Consider the following 21,000-nt stretch of genomic DNA (forward strand, 5'->3'; position numbering starts at 1 on the left):
GTGTTTGAGAAAACATAAAGGATAAAAATCATTGAATATCATTTGAATGCGTGACTAAGCTTCATCACTGTCACCACGGCTGGGCTAAGTTTTTAGTAGCATGTTGAATGAGGAAAGCAAGGGAGTCTGGCAAAAAAATAATAATAAAGGAAATAACATTTTGGGACGAAAAGCTGGCTTTTGACTCTCGACACTGTCGTGAAGCGGGACGTGTTTGCCATCGATATCTGACTGGCTGATTTCATCAATGGCTGCATTCGGCGTTGTTAACCACACTCCTCATTTATTCTGTGTAGGTTCCATCCTCACCTCCGTCACCCTCAGCTAATGAACCAAAGTACAAGAAGTGCTGGGTGGGTGCCGTGTCCCTCCCCCTGCTGATGGCCCGAGTCTCCAGGTGTAGAGCTGGAACCGATAAATTAAGGTAGCTAATCCGGCGTGATGCTATTTACCTCCAAGACACAGATCCTTTTGTAGCTGGCTGTTGGTTTTGTGGGAAAATTCTTAATGGGCAAGAAGATGTTAACCCCACTATCTATGCACAGACATGCATTGTCCTAGAAGGTGACTGACTCTATGTCCAGCCCGGCGAGGTAGTATGTTAATGAAACGCTTTAACAGCTGTTGCACTTTAAGGGAGTCTGCTTGTAGAAACTACACTGGTGGTCAAAATTGTGGAAACACTTTCAATTTTTAGTGATTGCAGAAGTTAATTCAAAAGATGCTCCTGCTACTTATCTAATTGTCCAATGTATGATATTTGTGTACATTCTTTATTTATAAACATTATCACCATTATTGTGTAGTAATTAATAAAGCATAATGCCAAAAATGCTAGGTGTTTCTACAATTTTTGTTACTAGTGTATCTTTTGCATGCTATTCTGTCTGTCTGTCCATCTGACTGTGTATGTCTATGTGGAATACATATAGACCTGAGTGATTTGGAATCAATGTATGTTTAAGTTTACATGTAGGCCTACAGGTAAAAAGTACAGAAGAACATCTTCATGTAATGAAATGTTGACATAGTTTATTTGTTGCTTTGTTTTTGCTATTTGCTAATGTTTGGTTATGGACCACAAACATTATATCATTCCAGTCATATTGTGAATATTTCACTGGAATGTCACAGTCAGTGCCCTTATGACGCCACCCTCTGTGATCTTTCCCCATTTGGCCAGCAGGGGTTGCTGGCCATCCCGTTTCCTCCTCTGTCTTAGTCCTAAGTCCCTAGTGTTTTTCCCTTGCTCCCCACGCCACTGCATAACTCAATGGGCTGAGTGTGTGGCATTGGATGCTGAGAACCCTCTATGTACGGGCTGCAGGCCAACCTCACCTGTTGTTCATATTTTTTGGTTTTCTTTTCCCTAGTGTTTGTTGCTTCCCTGATTTAGTTTACTTTTGTTTTAGTTCGGGTCTGCTTGTACTTTTGTTTCACGTTTATTATCCTAGTGTTGTACTCCTAGTGTGTGGTTAATGTTTCCTAGTTCCTGTGTTTGTTAAGGTTCCCAAGTTTGGTGGTCCTTTATTGTAAGTTACTTCACCTGTTGCTTGCTGTCCTGTGTCTCTGCTGATTGGTTGTTCCTTTCCGTGATTGGAATGACTACATTCACGAACATAAATAAAGGGTATTTCTTAATTAATTTTTATTCATACATTATTATTAGTTTTTTTTGTTGGGCAGTTATCTTGGAGTTTGAGTTGATACTATCTAATTTTTAAAAAGCTATTTTTAATGTATGATTTTTCAACAAAAATATCCGTCACGTCAACGTCAACAGCCCTCGCCTTTACCTTCTGGCGGCCTTTGGAGTGTGCGAACCCTGCAATAGCCTAACCATGAAAAAAATCCCAAAAAAGAAAAGTTTCAGAAGAAAATAGAGAGTTTAATTCAGCCTGGACATATTTATTTGCATTCACCGCCAACGACGCTGGCTTGGCTGTGTGCTTGATATGTGGCGAGAAAATATCGAACAACAAAAAATGTAACGTTGAAAGACATTTTCAAAACAAGCACTTAGCATTCGCTGAAAAATACCCAACCGAAGATGAGTGAAAGAGAGCAATTTTGGAACTGCTACGAAAAGCTGAAGAGAGCAAACTATCTTTCAAGAAGTGGATCAGCTCTCCACAGTCAACTAGCACTGCTAGTTGTGTGGCAGCTCTGGAGGTCGTAAAGAGGGGGAAGCCGTTCACAGACGGAGAATATATGAAAGAATCGTTCATAAAAATATCAGAGCATCTATTCTCCGACTTTAAAAACAAACGGGAAATTGTTCAGAAAATTCGAGAAATGCCTCTCTCCGCAAAGACCGTCAGAGACAGGACCATTAAAATGGCAGAAAACATCAGCAGTAAGCAAATTGATGACATCAATTCAGCTCAAGCATTTTCAATTGCCTGTGATGAGTCAAGTGATGTAAACGATGTTGAGCAGACAGCACTGTTATGCAGATATGTCAACTCTGATGGGCCGCAGGAAGAACTGATTGAACTCATACCACTAAAGGCCCAAACATGAGGACAGGACATTTGTGAGGCTGTTGTAAATTGTCTAGAAGCAAAAGGAATAAACACCACTCACCTGGTGTCAGTGTTTACTGATGGGGCATCCAGTACGAGAGGAGCACAGAAGGGCTTTGTGAATTTACTTCAGAAGTCACTGGATTGAGAGCTGATGACGTTTCACTGCATCCTCCACCAAGAAGCACTGTGCGCACAAACATTCCCCCCTGAATGTGTGGAAGTGATGAACCTCGTTATCAAGATAGTGAACAAAATAATTGTGAACGGGTTAAGCCACCGACAGTTTTGTTCATTGTTAGAAGATGTCGACAACGCATATTCGGATATCCTACTGCACAACAAAGTCCAGTGGCTGTCCAGGGGAGAGGAGCTGAAACGCTCCGCTACCTGTCCGGAGCACATGAAGACCTTCTCGGAAAGCAAAGGCCTCAGCTATCCTGAACTGGAAGACCTCGATTGGCTGGGTAAGTTTTACTTCATGGTGGATATGACAAGTCACTTGAACATGCTGAGTAAAAATCTCCAAGGAAAGGGAAGCACAGCCTAGCAGATGCTGGAGGGTGTTTTGGCATTTGAGCGCAAGATGACAGTGTTCGCAAGAGATGCACAAAAAGGTACGCTCTCTCACTTCCCCTCCCTAAGAGAGTTCAAAGAAGCAAACAATCAAATAAATTATGATTATTTCCACCGTGCCATCGTTACAATGCAAGCTGCATTTGGAGAAAGATTCAGTGATTTCAGAAAGGAGAAACCTACTCTCTCTTTCCCTGTCACACCGCTGGACATCGACCAATCCCTGCTGAACACAGTTGCATTCACCGAAGTAAGTAAACCTGATCTAGAAATTGAACTGGCCGACATAGCGGATAAAGATTTGTGGGTAAATAAGTTCAAATCACTGACGGCGGATCTTGAAGAAGTCGCCCGTCAGAAGGCTACACTCGCTAAAGAGCACAAATGGAGTGGTATGGAAAAACTCCCCCTCCCCGACAAACTTGTTTTTGAAACATGGAGTGCCATTCCTGACACGTATATTAACATGAAGAAGTATGCATTTGGAGTCTTGTCCATCTCTGGCTCAACATACTTATGCGAGCAAGTTTTCTCACACATGAACTTCGTAAAGTCCAAACACCGCTCCCGCCTCACAGATGAGAGCCTACGGACCTGTATGAAGATCAAAGTCACATCTTACAGCCCCGACATACATGTAGGGAAGATCTGCAGAGAACTTCAGACAGAGAAATCACATTAAACAGGTAAGAACAATAGCATTTAATAAGCTATTATTTTTCCGAGAAAAAAAAAAAACATTTATTTAAGACTCCGAGCTGATGTAGATTTTTTGTATGTTCAGGTGCTTCAGTTGATTGCTGGCTGAGCAAAAAACCCGAAGAGGACGAGAGAATACTGACATGGACTTCTCAAAGACGCTCATCATTTTATGTTTCTTTTTAAAGCTGCTAAGCTCTAGCTAAATGTTTTATTTATATTAAAGTGGACTCATTTTTATTTTACTTTTACACAAATATAGGAAGGACTCAAATAGGCCTACGGTTCACAGTTTAATTTATTTCAGAGTAGGACTACAAATGCACACTGCACTTCTGTTGTTGTATTCAGTGGTTGTAACAGGTAAAATAAAAAAAAGATGAAAACTTTTAAAAGTTTACAAGCTCTGCTTTTTTTTGCGGCTCCCGACTATTTTTTTTTGGCAGAAGAGGGGGCAAAATGGCTCTTTTGATAATAAAGGTTGCAGACCCCTGCCTTAGTGAGTCATTGTGCTTTGTTACTCTGCTGTTTCTCTTCCCAGTGTTGTGCAGTTCCTTTGTATGCTGGTTTATTGGTCTTTTTAGTTATTTTTTTTTCCCTTCTGTTTAGTTCTGACCCCTCCTGGTCCCTTTAATTCTGTGGTTTTCCCCTCAGTGTTCAGTTTTCTTAATAAACCACTTTTGTCTCGGAACCGTCAATGGATCGTCACCCCCATTTCCTCACGTGCATCATGCCATGCTCTGACATTGGAATATATCAAACGGAGGGTTGTATTCACTTACAATGCAGGGAGTATTTCACACCTTTGTTCAGGCTCGCTCATTAGCAGGTACTGCTGCATATGACTGATGATGAGGCGGAATAGGAAGTGTGGGCTCATTTACTACCGTATTTACTTAAATTAACATTTATATATTTGTTGCTACTGGTCTGGGCTACAATGACTTGATATGGCTTTTTCCATTGAAAAATGTATCACATTTTCATGTATGAAATTAAATTTACTAATCTTTCAGCTATAACAAACAAGAAATAGTACTTGTAGCAAATGAATAATTAATAAAAAACTTTAATATGGCCTCTGTAGCTATATTATGGATGGATTGATGGGTAGGCATTTATTTATGCTTGTTTCTCATCCATCCATCCATCCATCCATCCATCCACCCATCAATCAATCTTCTGTAACTGCTTGTCCTATTTAGGGTCTCTGGGGGTTTACAGCCTATCCTGGAGGTCACTGCTCCAGCACTATATGAAGACCCATTTGTGAAAAACATTTTACTTTAATTTAGTAAAACTTATGATTGACATGTACAGTACTAACCTTTCCATTGCACTCTGGTTATTAACATATTTTGTGATTAAAATCCATTCCATGGCCATTTAAAATAGTTTTCATATAAGGACGGTCCAGTAAAAACAGTTAATTATATTCTATTATATGGAATGGTTGAAAGAATTTGCAAATCTTTGTTATTAGTAAAATGTGAAAAAAAATTTATTCAAGCAAGTGAAAATTATAAGCAAGCAAATAAATTGATAAACATAAATCTTTTCACATTTAATTCCACAATGAATTAAGATGATGTAATACTTACTTTAAAGATATAGTTATGTGTTATACTGCAGCAATAAAATTGTGTTAAACCCCAGAATGTATTGTGAGCATCTTCTGATACTCTGTCTTATTTCAGAAGTACACAAATAATAGTCTTGGTCCAGGCCAGTAATGAAGTAATGAACTGATTAAACCTCTCTAGGCAGATTTATGATGGCGAAACAATAGGATTGTGAAAACTAAGCTTTATTTTCTTATCTCATTCCTACCCGTGATGGATTCTTTAAAAACAACAGTGAAGGATTGGGTCTCCTGGTTCTCATCTGTTTTAGAAGAAATGCTTTCTCAAGAGCATCCTGCTCGGGAATAAAGTGTAAATTACGCAGATGAAGGTGCAAAGTTGCTACTATGAATCAGTCACTTAGCTTATTGATGCTAATAACAAATTCCCGTTGCCACGGGCTTCTGTGGCATCACGGTATACATGAAACATGAAAAGGCCAGACTTATCCATCAACACATGAAAATGAATATGGGATGGGTGTAATTCATTTTATAGTCTCTTGAAATTTTGCCAGCGTGAGAAATGTGACGACTGAAAACCAATTATAACAAGGCAGATAGCAAGAACATTATTGTGGATCAACAGGCCAGTTGGCGAAAGGATGTACGGATACATTTACTGATCTTTGTATAATCTATAAGTGCAGTAACAATTATTTAAAAATAAGGCCCTTGTGCATATTCTCCAGTTATAATTCACTTTTCCCGTTTGTTCCAGGTCCAACTGCTTTGAAGTTCTTGCCTTAAACGGGGAACGTTCCAGTGTTCTACAGTTTTGCACGGCCGCTGAAAGCACAGACTGGATTCAGTCAATATCCAATAACATCAACAACTTAACACTCGAAAATGTGAGTGCATGTAAACATATTATATATTACACATTTATATATTTATATAATATATACCATATTCATATATATCTGTATACATTACATATTATATACTTAATGTATGTCATTATTCATGAGAGATTTAGCTATACAATACAGCTGACCAATCTTAAGATGTTTATTATACACTATAGTTTTACATGATATACTACACTATACTTGCACATTTGTATACAATACATTCTGAACTGCCTGAGGTCTTTTTTTTTTTTTTGTTGATTCTGCTGTCGATAACTAGTTGCCTGCTCATGTCTGCTTTCAAATCGAGGTGACATGTACCATATAACCTTTAGTAATCAGAAGCCTTTCTGAGGAATGAAATTCAGTCACTTACAGATTGGTAGTATTCCCCACTGGGTTGCGGGTCACGCTTTCAGCGAGGTAATGCAAGATGCGCTGATGACAAAGGCAGGTGTTATCATTTCATGCATCGCAGATTAATGTTTTTACATATTTTTAAAAAGAGAGAAATAAAATGAAATAGCACTGATCCTTGAACATATTTCCATTACTGCTATTAAAAATTTTAATATGGAAGCTGAAAATGAGAGGGGTTTTAATACTCTAATGCATTTTGGGGGAACAACTGATAACTTCCTTAACTAAACGTGGCTAAAATTATTTATGTAGATTTTATATAATCTTGTGAAATTTGTTTGATGCATGCTTTGGAATTAAGACTTATCGAAGTCCAAATTACAGAATGATGTTTGTGACATGGTGAAATGCATTTCCTTGCATGACTGTAATGCATTACCGTGGGGACTGGTAATTACTGTACGTTGCAATTACAAGTTGCAGTCTGTAGAATTGGCAAATGAATCTTACAAGATCCCTGTGAAGTGATTCCTCTTTATGGGTTACATTTTATGTTTTGTGGAGATGGTGCCAAAGCTCCATCTTTATTAAAGATACAAACATGAACTTGCGTACAGAAGTTTTTTTTTAGAAGCTAATTATTTCACTTGCATCACTTAATTACAGGTTCTGATTGCTAAATGTTCAATTAAATCATTATATGTCAGCCCCAGGAACAGAATTGGGCCTTATCTCGGTGACCTGAAACCTAAAAATAGATAACATTTGGTCTGCATTCAGCTTGATAGCTTAAATGTATGCTGTTTGGTAGACCTCCACTCTTTATCATTAGGCTTCCTTTAGTTCTACAGTATTTGAGACACATTGACTTAAAGAACTTATGAGGTGCAGACAGGCATGGATATACACTAACAGAAATGGGTATAACACCTGACATTCTAAGCATTACAGGTCTGTGAGGGCACATTAAAACCATTTGTCACATTCCTCTGCTTTGATACTGTATTCCAGCACTTCTGAAATGTTCAGCTGTCAGGTGTCAGTTGGTGAAATGTTTTCAATTACAGTAGATGTAAATTTCTAAGAAACATTATTGAGGAAAATACCATTCATCTGCTTCTATTCATTTGTTATACAGATGAAAACGATTAACAAATGCTTTGCACCTGACGACCAGGTACGTAATTTCCACGTATGTGTGATAGAACATATTAAAAAACAGTATATACTGTATGCAGGTTGCTGTATACCATAGCTAGCTGGAACACTATTTTGTAAAAAAAAAAATAGTGTTTCATACTTGTGAGATACACAAAGTATCTTAAAAAATGTAAATCTCCTTAACTGGGCAAATGTAAATGTATTATATAGGTATTATTTTTGATAAAGAATCTCAATGATGACACACACAACGTGCATACACAGTTTGCTACATTGTTTCTGCACCTGGCAAATTGGAATAAATTATTGATTTTCTTGTGAAATAGGGAGAAAAGATCTTCTTAAACTCCTTCATTTCCAGGAGGATTTTATCTTCATCCTTTGAAGATGTTTCGTTTCAGATCATCCACATGGGATGGGTGTGTGACCACTTACAAACCAGCGACTCCCCACCTCACTGCTTCAAGTTTCTTGCATTAAAAGGCTCCTCTGTCTACATCTTCAGGACCCCCCCAGTAAGATCAGTGCCGGTCAACCCATTATGTGACATTGGCGGCCGCCTAGGGCGCCGTCTTCGATGGGGGGGCAGCTTGCCTAGGGTTCCCTATGGGCCTTTACTGGTACTGCTGGTGTCCTCTACTTAACATTTAAAGTACATGCTTTTCGAATACCAATAGCTCAAATGCAATTTAAGAACCTGAAATATATATTACTAGCTAAGAGCACTGTGATATTATAAAGATAATCCATTTTCATGTACATGGGATTCTGCTTAACATAGTTTAATGAAAGACCCGGAGTATGCTACCAGTATTTATTGATTACGTTGACGTTATTCATTGCAAATTTAAACAATATTTTTAAGAAAATCACACCATTTATGGCTTTTTAAAATTGTAATTTAACGGAATTAAGGGAATTCATAATAATCTTGAATTAAATAATTATTGCATTTTAGGTAATTGAATGGTGATATAGAATAACTATTCAACATACAAAAATTCAACCAATACAGCGTCTTTTCATAGTTCAGCAGCTTAGAATGTAAATTGCAATTATCAACATAAGTAATGGCATCTACATCATATACTTCTATGAAAATACAGAACTAAAGAGGATGACTCATATTTCCCTTATTATCTACACATTTGAACCAATCAACTATACAGTGCCATTATAAACTACTGGGTGAGTTCAGATGACATAAACTTTTCATCCATAGACAGTAACCAGTAGAACCAGCAGATGAAAATCATTTTTATGGTCAGTTGCTTTGTAACTCTGGATTATGTCATATTCTCTTTAACAAACATTTTCAGGCCAGGTGAGGATCTCTGGTGACCTTCAGGAGCTTTTCGTCTTTTTCTGCTCCTTAAGCTGCAGCTTTGGCTCTGCGCTTTGGGTGCTCTTTTCTGCTGAGATGTACATTTTCATCCCAGTGTTAGATCTTTTCAAATCTGACCCAGGTCTCCCTCAAGGATTAGCCCCTTTATAGCCCTGTCAGGGCCCCCTACTTCCCAGGGTATGAAAGGCAGCCATATTTCACAGCAGGGACTGGTGCTGCACACCACTTTGCACTGGGTACCGCAGAATCATTTGTATTTCAGTATATTCCATGTTCAGGATTCCATGTGAGAGCTTTCAGAATTGTGTTCTAGCGCTAAGAAACAATATCATATATCAATGCATACCGAGCACTAATCGTATCAATGCAATTGTCGACTTTTTTGTATGTGTGTGTATAATATATATATATATATATATATATATATATATATATATATATATATATATATATATATATATATAAAACTTCTTTTTAGGTCAGCACGTTGGACTGGGGACGAGCTGAGGCGATTCATAACGTCTGTGAAGTTCTCTTTAAGACTCACAAGGTATCAAAGAACAGTTTTCCTGTTACAATTGGTTAAATGATTTAAGCGTTATGTATTGGGTGTTAGTTTACAAGGACACATAATAGCAGCCCTGCCTTGGAAGCACATTGCAATGGCCTGATTGTCAAATGATATGAATATTCACCTGTGTAAAAAAAGCAGGAATCTGCTTCTATTCTGTAGTAAAAAACACTGATTCTTGTACACATTACAGACATACATAGAACAACCTGTTTTGAAGGTACACATTTCCTCTATTGCATAGAGATAATTATGATGGCAAAGAGTTATATATGTACAATTTAATGTTGAGATCCAGTGTAGGAAGTTGTTTTACTGGGTACTGTCTACTTAGAAATAAATTTCAAATAGCTTTTAGTTAAATGGCTTAACATAAATTCCAAAAAGCAAACATTGAAAAGAGATTTTTGTAGACTTAGAAAACATCTCAGATAAGGGCAATATGTCAAACTCTGATAATGATAATCCTTGGTCAACTTGGTCAGTTGTGCATAGCTTGTAAAGTCAAGCTTGTTTTTGAGAATGGCGATGGATTGATCTTTGCCATAGAGATGCAACAACAAGGCGAACATTGTTCTGTGAAAGCCAATACTTAGTACTTAAATCAATGTAAGACGTTGTCATGGAGATGAAACAGTAAACGCTTTAGTAGTTAAGATAAACAAAGATTCTATTCTGTATGACCCTGTTGACTATAATGTCTGACGTAATAGAAGAAATTACTTGTTGATAGTGATTGCAACTGTGAAGTCCGTACAGTCTGTGGGTTTACTCCACATTTACTCCACATTTACTCCACACTGATGGACGACACACATTTTCTTTAACGGTTTTGTGCTGTAGGCCCTGGTGTATTTCAGAGGAAGGAAGGAACAAAGATGGGAAACATATGACCTACTGATTGTTTGCTGCCAGGAAATTGTTTGAAGCTCTCCCAGAGTATTTCCTTCAATATTATACTACAGGAAGTTATCAAGAAGAGTTCCCTAATGTCCCATGAAGGTCCCAAAGGGAGGGGTGTCTGGCTTGAGTGGAAGACAGGCTGTAGTGGTGCAGTTTGCTCACAAAATAAATTATGAGCGAAAGCACAAGAACCTCCTCCCCAGGGAGAATAAAGAGATCTGTATTGACTTTAAGAATACAAGTACAATTCTGCCCAATTTTTATGGCTGAGGATATATGAGTGTCTTGTTTAATTTAGATGATGTGTGTGCCTGACTGCAAGGCACCCCTGTAAGAGCTGTACATGGGCAACTCAGGAATAAAATGTTTAAGAAAATGCAGCCATTTAAAACTTTTCTCACTGTCTTGCTCTTGTCCAACATACTTTTTAGACAGTGGGCTGTGAGACATCAAATTGCAGGTAATTTGTGACAGATTAATATATCTAATAAATACATAAATAGATGCACATTTACTTACTTTCATGGCCAAATGCTGAATAGTAAATTTGAGTTCCTTCCATCAGGACTTAATTCTCCGAAATGATTGTTTGAATTGTCTGCTAAACAGAATATTAAATTATACGCTGTTCTGTTTACCCTTTTCCACAGCTCTGGATTGCAGAGGACTGTTGGATCCAGTCAAAGCTTCAGCTGAGTCACCACCACGATTGTGAGGCACAGGGTAGTAAGGCTTACAGCTTCAGCGTCCTGCTGGGGCATGGGCAGAGTCATTCCTTCAGTGTCGAGCTGGGCAGTGATCTCACCATATGGGAGAAATCCTTCCAAAGAGCCGTATTCATGGAAGTACAGAGAACAAGGGTACGTGCAAATTTACTTTGAGGATGCAAAAAGATTTTTTACTTGAATATGTCATTTATTAGGTTCCCAAACTTCTGATGTTCGCAGACTAGTCTACGTCATACAGAAATTTCGTGAGCGGGTAAAACGGCCTGGGGGTGCCAGCAAATCGATCGCGGATTTCGGCGAACCATTTCCATTTTTTTAAGATGTGAACAAAACACACTAACTTGAGGGGTCTTAAATTTTTTCCCAAATATATAAAAATTTACCTCTCCACCTAAAGGCATTTTTTCGGATGCACAACCCATTTGAGTTCGGGGCGCGGACCGGAACCAGGAACACCTACATATACAGTATATTATTTATTATTTATATGGATTTATGTACACAGATTGGGTGTTTTAAAGGATACTGATACATGAAAATGTCAATTTAATTAATTTACTTGGTCATTATATTTGTATGACTCTGTAGCAAAAAAACAACAGATTAAGATCAATTACAGAAACAAAATGGCAACAGTAAACAATAGCATTGTATTTCTTAATTTTGTCAGTGCTTAAGTTTTCTGGTTCAGGAATCGTGCAGATGGCAGTATGTGTTGTCAGGGTTACACCAACAACTGAGGCAGACCATATGGGGCAATGGCCAATTCTTATGAAGTGTGGCTCTGCTCACAGCGTACGGTGGGGCCGCCTGTTTGCATAGGAGCCCAGAACTGGGGGTGAAATTCTGATCTTAGCTGCAGCTGGCAGGTGGGGTTGGGGGTGAGGAGGGGAGTGACATGTGCTTACTTAGGGAGGGCCGGACAGGGAGACGCAGTCTGGATGTGCCAATGGGGTATGGCGGCGCGGGAAGGGAAGGGACATGAGCGGAACAGACGGCAATAAAAATCTGTAGGCCCTGGGGCAATTATACTTCAAGCCCATAACTAGTATAAATAATACAATGGAATGGAGCTGTCAGATGAGATTTAACTCATTTCAGCAAGAAAAAAAATATATGATTTTCCTAGATTGGACAATTCCATTCTACTTCACAACGTACTAAATTTTTGCAGTATATTAAATGAGCTCAGGGCTGAGACGCAGAATGAAGAAAATATGATTTTCCTAGATTGGACAATTGCATTCTACTTCACAATGTACTGAATTTTTTTGCAGTATATTAAGTGAGCAGTATATTAAGTTCAGAACATTTCCAGGCAACATAAACATTATGCACAGGTTACATATTTTTATATTCCTTGATCTGTTATACAGAGGGTTTAAATCTGAATCGGGGGGGGGGGGGCATCAGGTAAATAGTGGGGGGTGGGAGTGAATAAGCTGCTCTGTGCATTATTAGTTATTATAATGTATTGTAATATTAGTTAGGCTGTATTTTTATTCGTCGACATGTTACGTTACCCCTTTAAAGCAATACCAAATAACTTTTTGATTTCTTTTTTTTTTTTTTTGGGTATTGCACACATCACACGAGGGGCAGCATGGTGGTCTCACACCTCTGGGATCAGGGCTTGAGTCTCCGCCAGGGTTCTGTGTGTGTGGATTCGGCATCTTCTCCCTGTGTTGTCGTGGGGTTTCCTGCTGACTTTAACTGGAATTGCTAAATTGTCTGTAGGTGTGTGTTTGTGAGTGACCGGTATATGAAATTAGTCAAAATCCCAAATGTGATTTTTCACACAGACCTTAAGTTTCTGCAAAATTTTGGTACATTAAGAAAAAAGTTAATGTTGAAGGAGGCGGACTTGTGTTCTGGCAGAAGGCTCCATGTGTATTTAAACCCTGGTTGTACTATGAATTGTCCTCTTGTAATATATTATGAGTAACTGTGACGACATGTTAAAGCTGGTAATTCCAGGATCAGGATTATTTCTGATTATTAGTTTTCAGAAAATTCAAATATATATTCAAATACAGAACTGAAAGTATATTTATTGGAATTTTTTATAGTAACACGTACAGTTCTCCTAGTTTATGAAAATCCATCAGTTAAAAGGATTGTCCGGATCTTATAAGGATAATCAGTGTTGTTTATGGCTCATACGATATGCATGAGTGGACAAAAAAAGACAAAAAAAATGATAAAATGACAAATTGAAGTAAATACTGTACCCATATCATTTTTGATCAATGAAAAAAGCAGGTTTTCATGCCTGACTACATATCATTGCAGTATACAAATGTTTAATATTGTAAAATTTTGAGGCTCTTACCAAATAACGAGGAGATTAAATGGAACATTAATCAATGGCGTCAGCCACAGGATCTGTCAGATCGCCCGTCTTCAACACGGTTGCTAGCAGCTTGAATTTATAAACCAATCAAGCGTGTTTCTGGCAGAATAGTTTATTTCCTTTTAATAATATGTACTCTATGCCACTGCATTTTTTCCACAACTGAACTGAGGTCTCTGAGGAACATTAAAGAAATATGTGACACAATAGCTCGTTTTCAGAAAAACCTAATGAGTATTCTGCTTGTGAAAGACATGGGAATTAATCCTTTGAAATTTTGGAAGCAGCCCACAATGAGAAATGAAGCCGACAAACAGAAGGCAACAGATATTTTAATTTAACATATTAATGTTCTCCTCGTGCTGCTTCTGCTGTTATTAGGGTCTGGCATTTTTTAGTGTAAAGTACTCCTTCAGTGTGCTCTGAAAGAATGTTGAGGAGAGATAATTAGTTAAGAAATCAAAATTCAAATGGAAAATTATTATCTGGATGTTTTTTGTTTTTCCACCCATCCATCCATCCATTATCCAACTGGGTTGTGAGGGGTCTGGAGCCTATCCTGGAAGCAATGGGCATGAGGCAGGGGACAACTGATTGCAGGGCACACTCACACACCATTCACACCTATGGGCAATTTAGTAACTCCAATTAGCCTCAGCATGGTTTTGGACTGTGGGGGGAAACTGGAGTACCCAGAGGAAACCCCATGACGATATGGGGAGAACATGCAAACTTCACACACATATAACCCAGGTGGAGACTTGAACCCAGGTCCCAGAGGTGTGAGATAACAGTGCTAACCACTGCACCACCATGTCACCCCCTGTTTCTCCACCTTCATCCTAAAATCATAAAGAAACCTTTCTGAAATTTGAGTATTACTTGAATGATCTTTTTATCATTGTTATTTATATGCATTATCAGTGTAATAATTACTGCCCTTTTTCTGGACTATGCAAACTTTTAAAGGTTTGTGGAAGCATATTAATCCAGAATTAGAAAGTAAATGTTCTTAATTCTTAATTAACTTCGCCACAATTGCAAATAAGTATCACTATCCCGGCTGTATGTAGAATTTAAGAGAACAAAGATAATCTCTATACAACACAGTGTCCGTCTATATCCATCTTCTAGCTGCTTCTAAAACACAGATGTGGATCCCAGCATAAGGCAACAGAAGACCCTGGATGGAATGTCAGTCGAAGGCAGGACATACATAACCAGTGCTGTTAATTAACAGCCCATTTTGGTATGAGTATCAACAAGAGAACATCAAACTAATACTTCCACAGCATCACCTGGAGCCGTCAAATTAGGTTTGCATTTGCTGGAATACGAGGCACCAAGAATCTTACCACCAAGCCTAAGACAGCGTTAAAACAAAAGGGCTTAATGAAATGGAAAAGCACTATCAAAATCCACTGAAGGCAGAGTATTTTGTTCCTGGAAAACCCTTCCTAAGCCAAAGCTTATGCACTTTCTGTTTCATCATTTACTCGGAAATGGAAAATCACACACCTACGTGGGGATTTTCTCTCCCCAGATCTCAAACACATTTTCTGCCGAGCGGCTCTTACTCTGCTTTGTATCGCCTGGCATTGGCGCAGTCGACGTGCCGCCTCGGCCGTGCCACTTGGGTTCCTGCTCCTGCTCGCAGCGGCACAGCTTGGCAGGGAGCGGGGCTCCCCGAGCAGCGATGCTAATCAGGAGCGTTAGCACATGCTACCACCGACATCACTTTTATACCAGGGGTGTGATAGTGAACGCCTGCCTGCACCACCACTATGCAAACGCCACCAGCTCTTCATACCTCCAGCATAAATCTGCCCTCAGCTCCTGCTGTGATTTTGCCAGCTTCTTCCCGCAGGTCAGCGACATGCAGTTTAAAGAACTGGCATCTGCGTATTGTCTCAGTGCGACACTGTGTGTGTGAGACCATCACCGAAACCACGATTTGCACCTCTTTGATGTTGCACTGCTACTGTTTGCACTATTCCACAAATACAGTGCATATTCTTCCAGTTTCATACATTTTTTAACCTTGTCCCCATGTTTTTCTCTGTTGATCACATATTTGCATATGTTGTATATGATGAAACGAAGCGTGCGAGTACAGGTATACGCCAATGCTTCTCTTGGCTTTACCCCATCTTGCTCTCCATGAGACACACAGACCATTCACTGCCATAGTACTGTATATGTTATACCGCTGGCTGGAGTGCTGCTGAATAACATTGCTGTTTTATTGTGACAATAAAGATTCTTATCTGACTTACCCTATCAATGGACTGTGGTCCCCTACAGGAGGCACTTTAGTTTATTTTTCCAGGATGTGCTTTCAATCATCGTACCCCTGATTTAATAAGCAGTTACAGAGAATGGATAGCGGGATGTATTTGATAAACTAAAGGCCCAAAAATGAACCATCTTAAAAATTATGAGGATTCACTTAGCAGAGTGTGCATTAGTGTATTGTGATTTCGGTACGGCAGCTGCTGTGGGTTATAATGTGTTTCCATGAGATCCAAATTGCTCCAAAATTAGAGTAAGGGCCACTTCATGCCTGTAGTTATAGTGGCATGATAGATGCGATGTGTGAGGGGATGCAATGTGACGTTTCCTCAGGGACCACGGAATTCCATGCTTACTCACCTGTTACTTCTGGCTGGGCTGAAATCCAGTGTTTCTGTTTCAGTGTGTATCACAGTCTTTCAGTGGAAATTACAGACTGATATTACATTTTTTGCACCACTGGCTATTTAACAGAAGAACTTTGTTTTCTTTTTTTTAACAGTCAAAGACCTACCTGTGTAGCAGCCAGGGAAAAATCCTCTGTTTCACTATAGATTTTGAGTCTGGATTCACATGCTCTGAAAGTAGCACAAAGGTAAGTGATACTTATGAGAATGTAAAAAGGCTCATTTTAAATATTTGTATTCAGAGCACTGTTCACTCTGAGTACTGTACTTTGTAGCTTCTTAATTTTGTCGTTATCCAAACTGATTTTGAAATGTTCATAGTTTCGAGTATGTAAGATTCCAGACAAAACGAAAGCAGCGTATCAGATGAACAGAAGCAGCGTTACTGCACACCAGCGCTGACGTTGCCGTGTGATACACGGGCCGCTCATTCTCTCAGTCCCCTTTGTGTTTCCGCCCAGCTGACCCTGTTTATTCCTCTTTCTGCAGACTTATCTATGACATCTGGGCCTTTTTAATCACGTCCCTCTGTGGGTACAGGGCTCACAATCGGAAAGACAAAAACTTCTCTGAAACCCCGCCAATATGCCCCCTGTCGCCGATAAAAAAGCACGCATGTTTCATTTTCCATATAATATACAGCATATATCCTAGAGATTTCATAGGGTTAAGTTGCATATTATACTTTTTTATTTGGATAAAATTACTGGTTGATGAGGAAATCATCTGAATATTATTTTCAGGTGGATTTTTACTCAATATTAAGATTGGTGCTCCCTGCAGGAAGGAGGCAGGATTAAGTCCAGCTCTGTATATACAGAAGGTCCAGAGAACACAGATTATGTTGTGTTCCTCTGGATGGGTGAGACGGCTGGCTGCTCTCGCTCAGACCACCGTACGCCAACATCTACTGCGTGCTTTGGGCTGCGGGGGGAAATGAGCAAATGGCACTTGCCCCTTAGTGTGTTACATTGCTTCATGATGCCTGCAGTTCCAGAGTAAAAGCTAGTGAGTGTCTGACAGAAGAGACATCGCAGGAGACGTGTTTCTCTGCAGGGGTGTCGTGGGGAAATCCTGCAGTGGACCATTTCATATTCTACATTGCAAGCTGTTGTTTTTTTTTTTTTTTTTTGCATTTCCAGTTAAATGTCATTTGGATAAAAGCTTCAAATCTTAATAGAAACCTGGCATCGGGCCTCAATCAGGAGGCTTTTGTAAGGATGACTAACAAGCTGGGCACTTTACACATTAATTCTGAAGCTATAGTTTGATTCCACTATGCATTTGCCTCGCTATAGTATGTATTGGTTTTGCGCCGTTTCTGCCTCTAACAATCTGATTTCTCTTTCGGGCCTCGCCTTGAACCTCTTGAAGAATATCGTTTGGAAGTACAAATTTTCCCAGCTGAAGGGATCTTCCGATGATGGGAAGACGCGCGTGAAACTCCTCTTCCAGAATTCGGAAAACAAGCAAATAGAAATGAAGGTAAGATATTCCGATTAAACTGTTCTTCTATATAGTGATTTAAAGAACACTGCGTATTTTAAAAAATACAACTGTGGTTATACAAAATGCCCATATAATATTAAAAAGGCAACAGTTTGTCATCTATACTTGATAACATTTGCTTGACCTGCACTTGCCTTGCCTCTTACCCCACAGGAGCTGGAGTTTGCAAACCTGACTGCCGTCTTGCACTGTGTTCATTCGTTCATCGCTGCCAAAGTAGCCTCTATGGACCCCGTCTTCATCAACAGTCAGAACATCAGCAGGAAGCACACACACAGCTAGGGCTGAGCCGACGTTTCCTCTGCACTTGTTTCTAGCCGATCTGATATTTTATTAACATTATCTCTGTAAATATATTTATTCCTTTTTATTTTTGTATAAGTCTTTAATTATTAGGGGGAAAATGTTTAAAATGAATGAATTTTGGCAATAGGGAGTTTTTTTTTATTGATGATTGATGAATCATATCAAAATCTGGTTGCATTTCACACAATGACCCTGTAGAAAACCGTACAGCTACCTAGGATCTGTCTGTGGGTGGCGGGTGTGTGGGGGGGTGGAATGTGTGTTGAAAGGTTTTAAAACTCATCGAAAGACAACAATTAATAAAGTCTTTCCACTACTGTTTATGCAAATGTAAATGATTGCATTTGTCATTGGCCTAAATGTTAATTTCCTTATTTCTGCATTATTCAGTTTACACTAGTCATTATAAAACATGCAAAATATTTTAAATTATGCAAAATAGTTTTTATGTAATTATCAGATTAACCAGTGAAATTATGACTTTCAGTTAAAACTCTTATCTAATACATAAATAAAGCAGATATTTTAGTTGAATTACATACCTGAGTGAAGGATATGTCCTGTGAAATGAATATTTATTTATCAAAAGTGGTAAGTAGCTCCCAGAAAAAGCAATTAAATTACTTTGACTTCTAAGGCTAAGATACGAAGGGGATTAATCTAAATTATTTTGAATGATTGGTGATTAACGCTTGCAATGGTGTGATTTTAGAAAAAATATGCAATAGAACCCTTTAATACTCAGTTCATAAAAAAAAATTAATGGACTTTAACAGGATAATCACCCATAGTAGATCAAGTGGGGTCTTTAGAAATGTCAAAATGTTTCTGGTCAAACCTAATTAGAGATTAAGAATCCTAATCTTCTCAGACATTAATCTTAACCCAATAATTGCCACACTTGATTGTGTGTTCTTAGTATGGGTTTGCAAAATATATATTTAGTATCATTCATATATTGTAAATACATTTATGTACACACTCATACACAATTAGAAAGGAACAGACACAGGCAGAAAATTGTACTGTTTTTCTTGTTTTACAATTCATTTTCAAAGTGGTTGCATAGGGGAGAATGGTGAGTAATGTTTGCAAAGACTTTAAAGGTCATTATAAGAGATTTAAAGGAGAAGACAGAGCATACTGAGGTCTAAATCAAGGCCAATCTCAGCAATAAATCACACTGAAACACGAGCTGATTTTTCTTTGTTAGATACTGAGGATAAAATACAGAAGGATTGCTTAAACAATCATAAGAAGGGATTGCATGTATTGGATCATTTTTATCATAGCCTTCCTCAGTTAATGAAGTACAACAGCCTAAAAGCTGTTTGAACAGGGGCATGTGCACTTTACAAGACTTCAGGTTTTGTCTTCAATGTCTATGCAGCATGAGTGAAGATTTTAATATATTCTTTAAAAAAAGCCACGGTGACCATATCTTGCACCACTTTACCCCTGGAAGGGTCCCCGGTGGGGCGGCGCAGGACACATGACCTCGGTTACACCCTGAACAAGAAGCCAGTTCATCACAGAGCAGATGCATGGACACACAATGGCCAACACAATGGGAAACTTGGATGCCATAGGGGGAGAGCATGCAAACTCCACACACATAGTGTAGGGGTGGAATTCAAACCCCCAGCACTGGGACTGTGAGGTAGCACTGTAGCACTGAACCAATGTGCTACTAGACTTAGACTTTGACTTCGACTTTACCATTGTGTTGAAAATATAAGGTTCCTAAGTAAAGATATGGGTCACCAAGAAACTCAAAGAGCTTTCACTCATAGAAAGGTGACGTCTACATAATGATCTGTTGCTCTTGGTAGTGAAAAGTTCATGTTTCTCCTAAAGAATTTTGCTTCTTGAAAGTATTTCTTTTACATCTCTTATATATAAGCAATACAAACAAGTTAATAATCAGTCTTGTATCATTTATTGGCAATTTCTTCAACTTTTCTAACTGCTCCACCCTCTCTAGATTTTCGCACAACCCTTCAACTAGGTTAATGTATGAATCACTTTGCAAGCACAAAACTCTTCTCCAGCTAGTCCTTGGTGTACTGTACTTCCCTGGATGCTGCAGAAACCAATTTTCAGTGCAACTTTAACTAAGTTATGAAAGCGATACACCCTCTGAGGTAGGAGCAGTCAATAAGCCGTTTTCTTCCTTTCTGCATTATCTATCATACGCTAGAGTCGCACACCACAAACATTTTACCATAGTTTTAAAATTTTCGATGTGCCAATCAATACTCTGCTTAAGGTGATCAGATTTTGTGTCACACCTATCATACCTATATGGGCAAGGTCAAAATAGTTGTTTTACACAGGAGCAAATGTATGGTTTTTCAGGAATTATATCAGGAGAGCAGAAGAAAAAAGACTAAATACACATGCTTAGACCATAATCTTACGTTTAAGTGCATTAGAAAAATACAGACAATTATGAAGGGAAAAAAAAAGCCCCAAGATTTACCAGGTACTTTAAATCACAGATGAACCGTAGCATGTGTGGAGACTCTGACAGAGGCTTCTTGTGTATCCACTTCAGACTGCAGTCATGTATATCAGGAGGACGTGCTCCTCAGACCAGCTTGCACAAGCATCTCCAGTGACGCCAATGAACTTCTAACCTCTCAAAACATTCCTACTAGGCAAAATGCAAAGCATAACAGAAGAGAGCAATTTAAAACGTTCAGATTTGTATATTCATGCTTGTAATATTGTACAGTAGTTATTCATATTACTGTACGAGCCACAGTTCAATACGCTTTTTCTTGTGTTGGT

The 21,000-nt window shown here is 38.7% G+C and overlaps 1 protein-coding gene across 2 annotated transcripts in view; it reads left to right on the forward strand.

The window, feature by feature from the left end:
- sntg2 (syntrophin, gamma 2) overlaps positions 1-18,746 on the forward strand; it is a 43,856-nt gene extending 25,110 nt beyond the window's left edge. The window contains exons 9-17 of one of the 2 annotated variants that reach the window (XR_011982424.1): positions 297-424; positions 6,143-6,272; positions 7,771-7,809; positions 8,195-8,308; positions 9,617-9,688; positions 11,263-11,472; positions 16,488-16,580; positions 16,882-17,877; positions 18,055-18,092. Coding sequence is in view for 1 of the 2 variants with exons in the window: in XM_023839369.2 (XP_023695137.1) it covers positions 297-424; positions 6,143-6,272; positions 7,771-7,809; positions 8,195-8,308; positions 9,617-9,688; positions 11,263-11,472; positions 16,488-16,580; positions 17,767-17,877; positions 18,055-18,183 (1,026 nt within the window). In the remaining variant the exon portion in view is untranslated. Of the gene's footprint in view, positions 1-296; positions 425-6,142; positions 6,273-7,770; positions 7,810-8,194; positions 8,309-9,616; positions 9,689-11,262; positions 11,473-16,487; positions 16,581-16,881; positions 17,878-18,054 lie in introns of both variants that reach the window. The other variant, XM_023839369.2, reaches the window with a different exon arrangement.
- Positions 18,747-21,000: the final 2,254 nt, after the last annotated feature.

The sequence above is a fragment of the Paramormyrops kingsleyae genome, chromosome 14, assembly GCF_048594095.1.
Source record: "Paramormyrops kingsleyae isolate MSU_618 chromosome 14, PKINGS_0.4, whole genome shotgun sequence".
Classification (NCBI taxonomy): domain Eukaryota; kingdom Metazoa; phylum Chordata; class Actinopteri; order Osteoglossiformes; family Mormyridae; genus Paramormyrops; species Paramormyrops kingsleyae.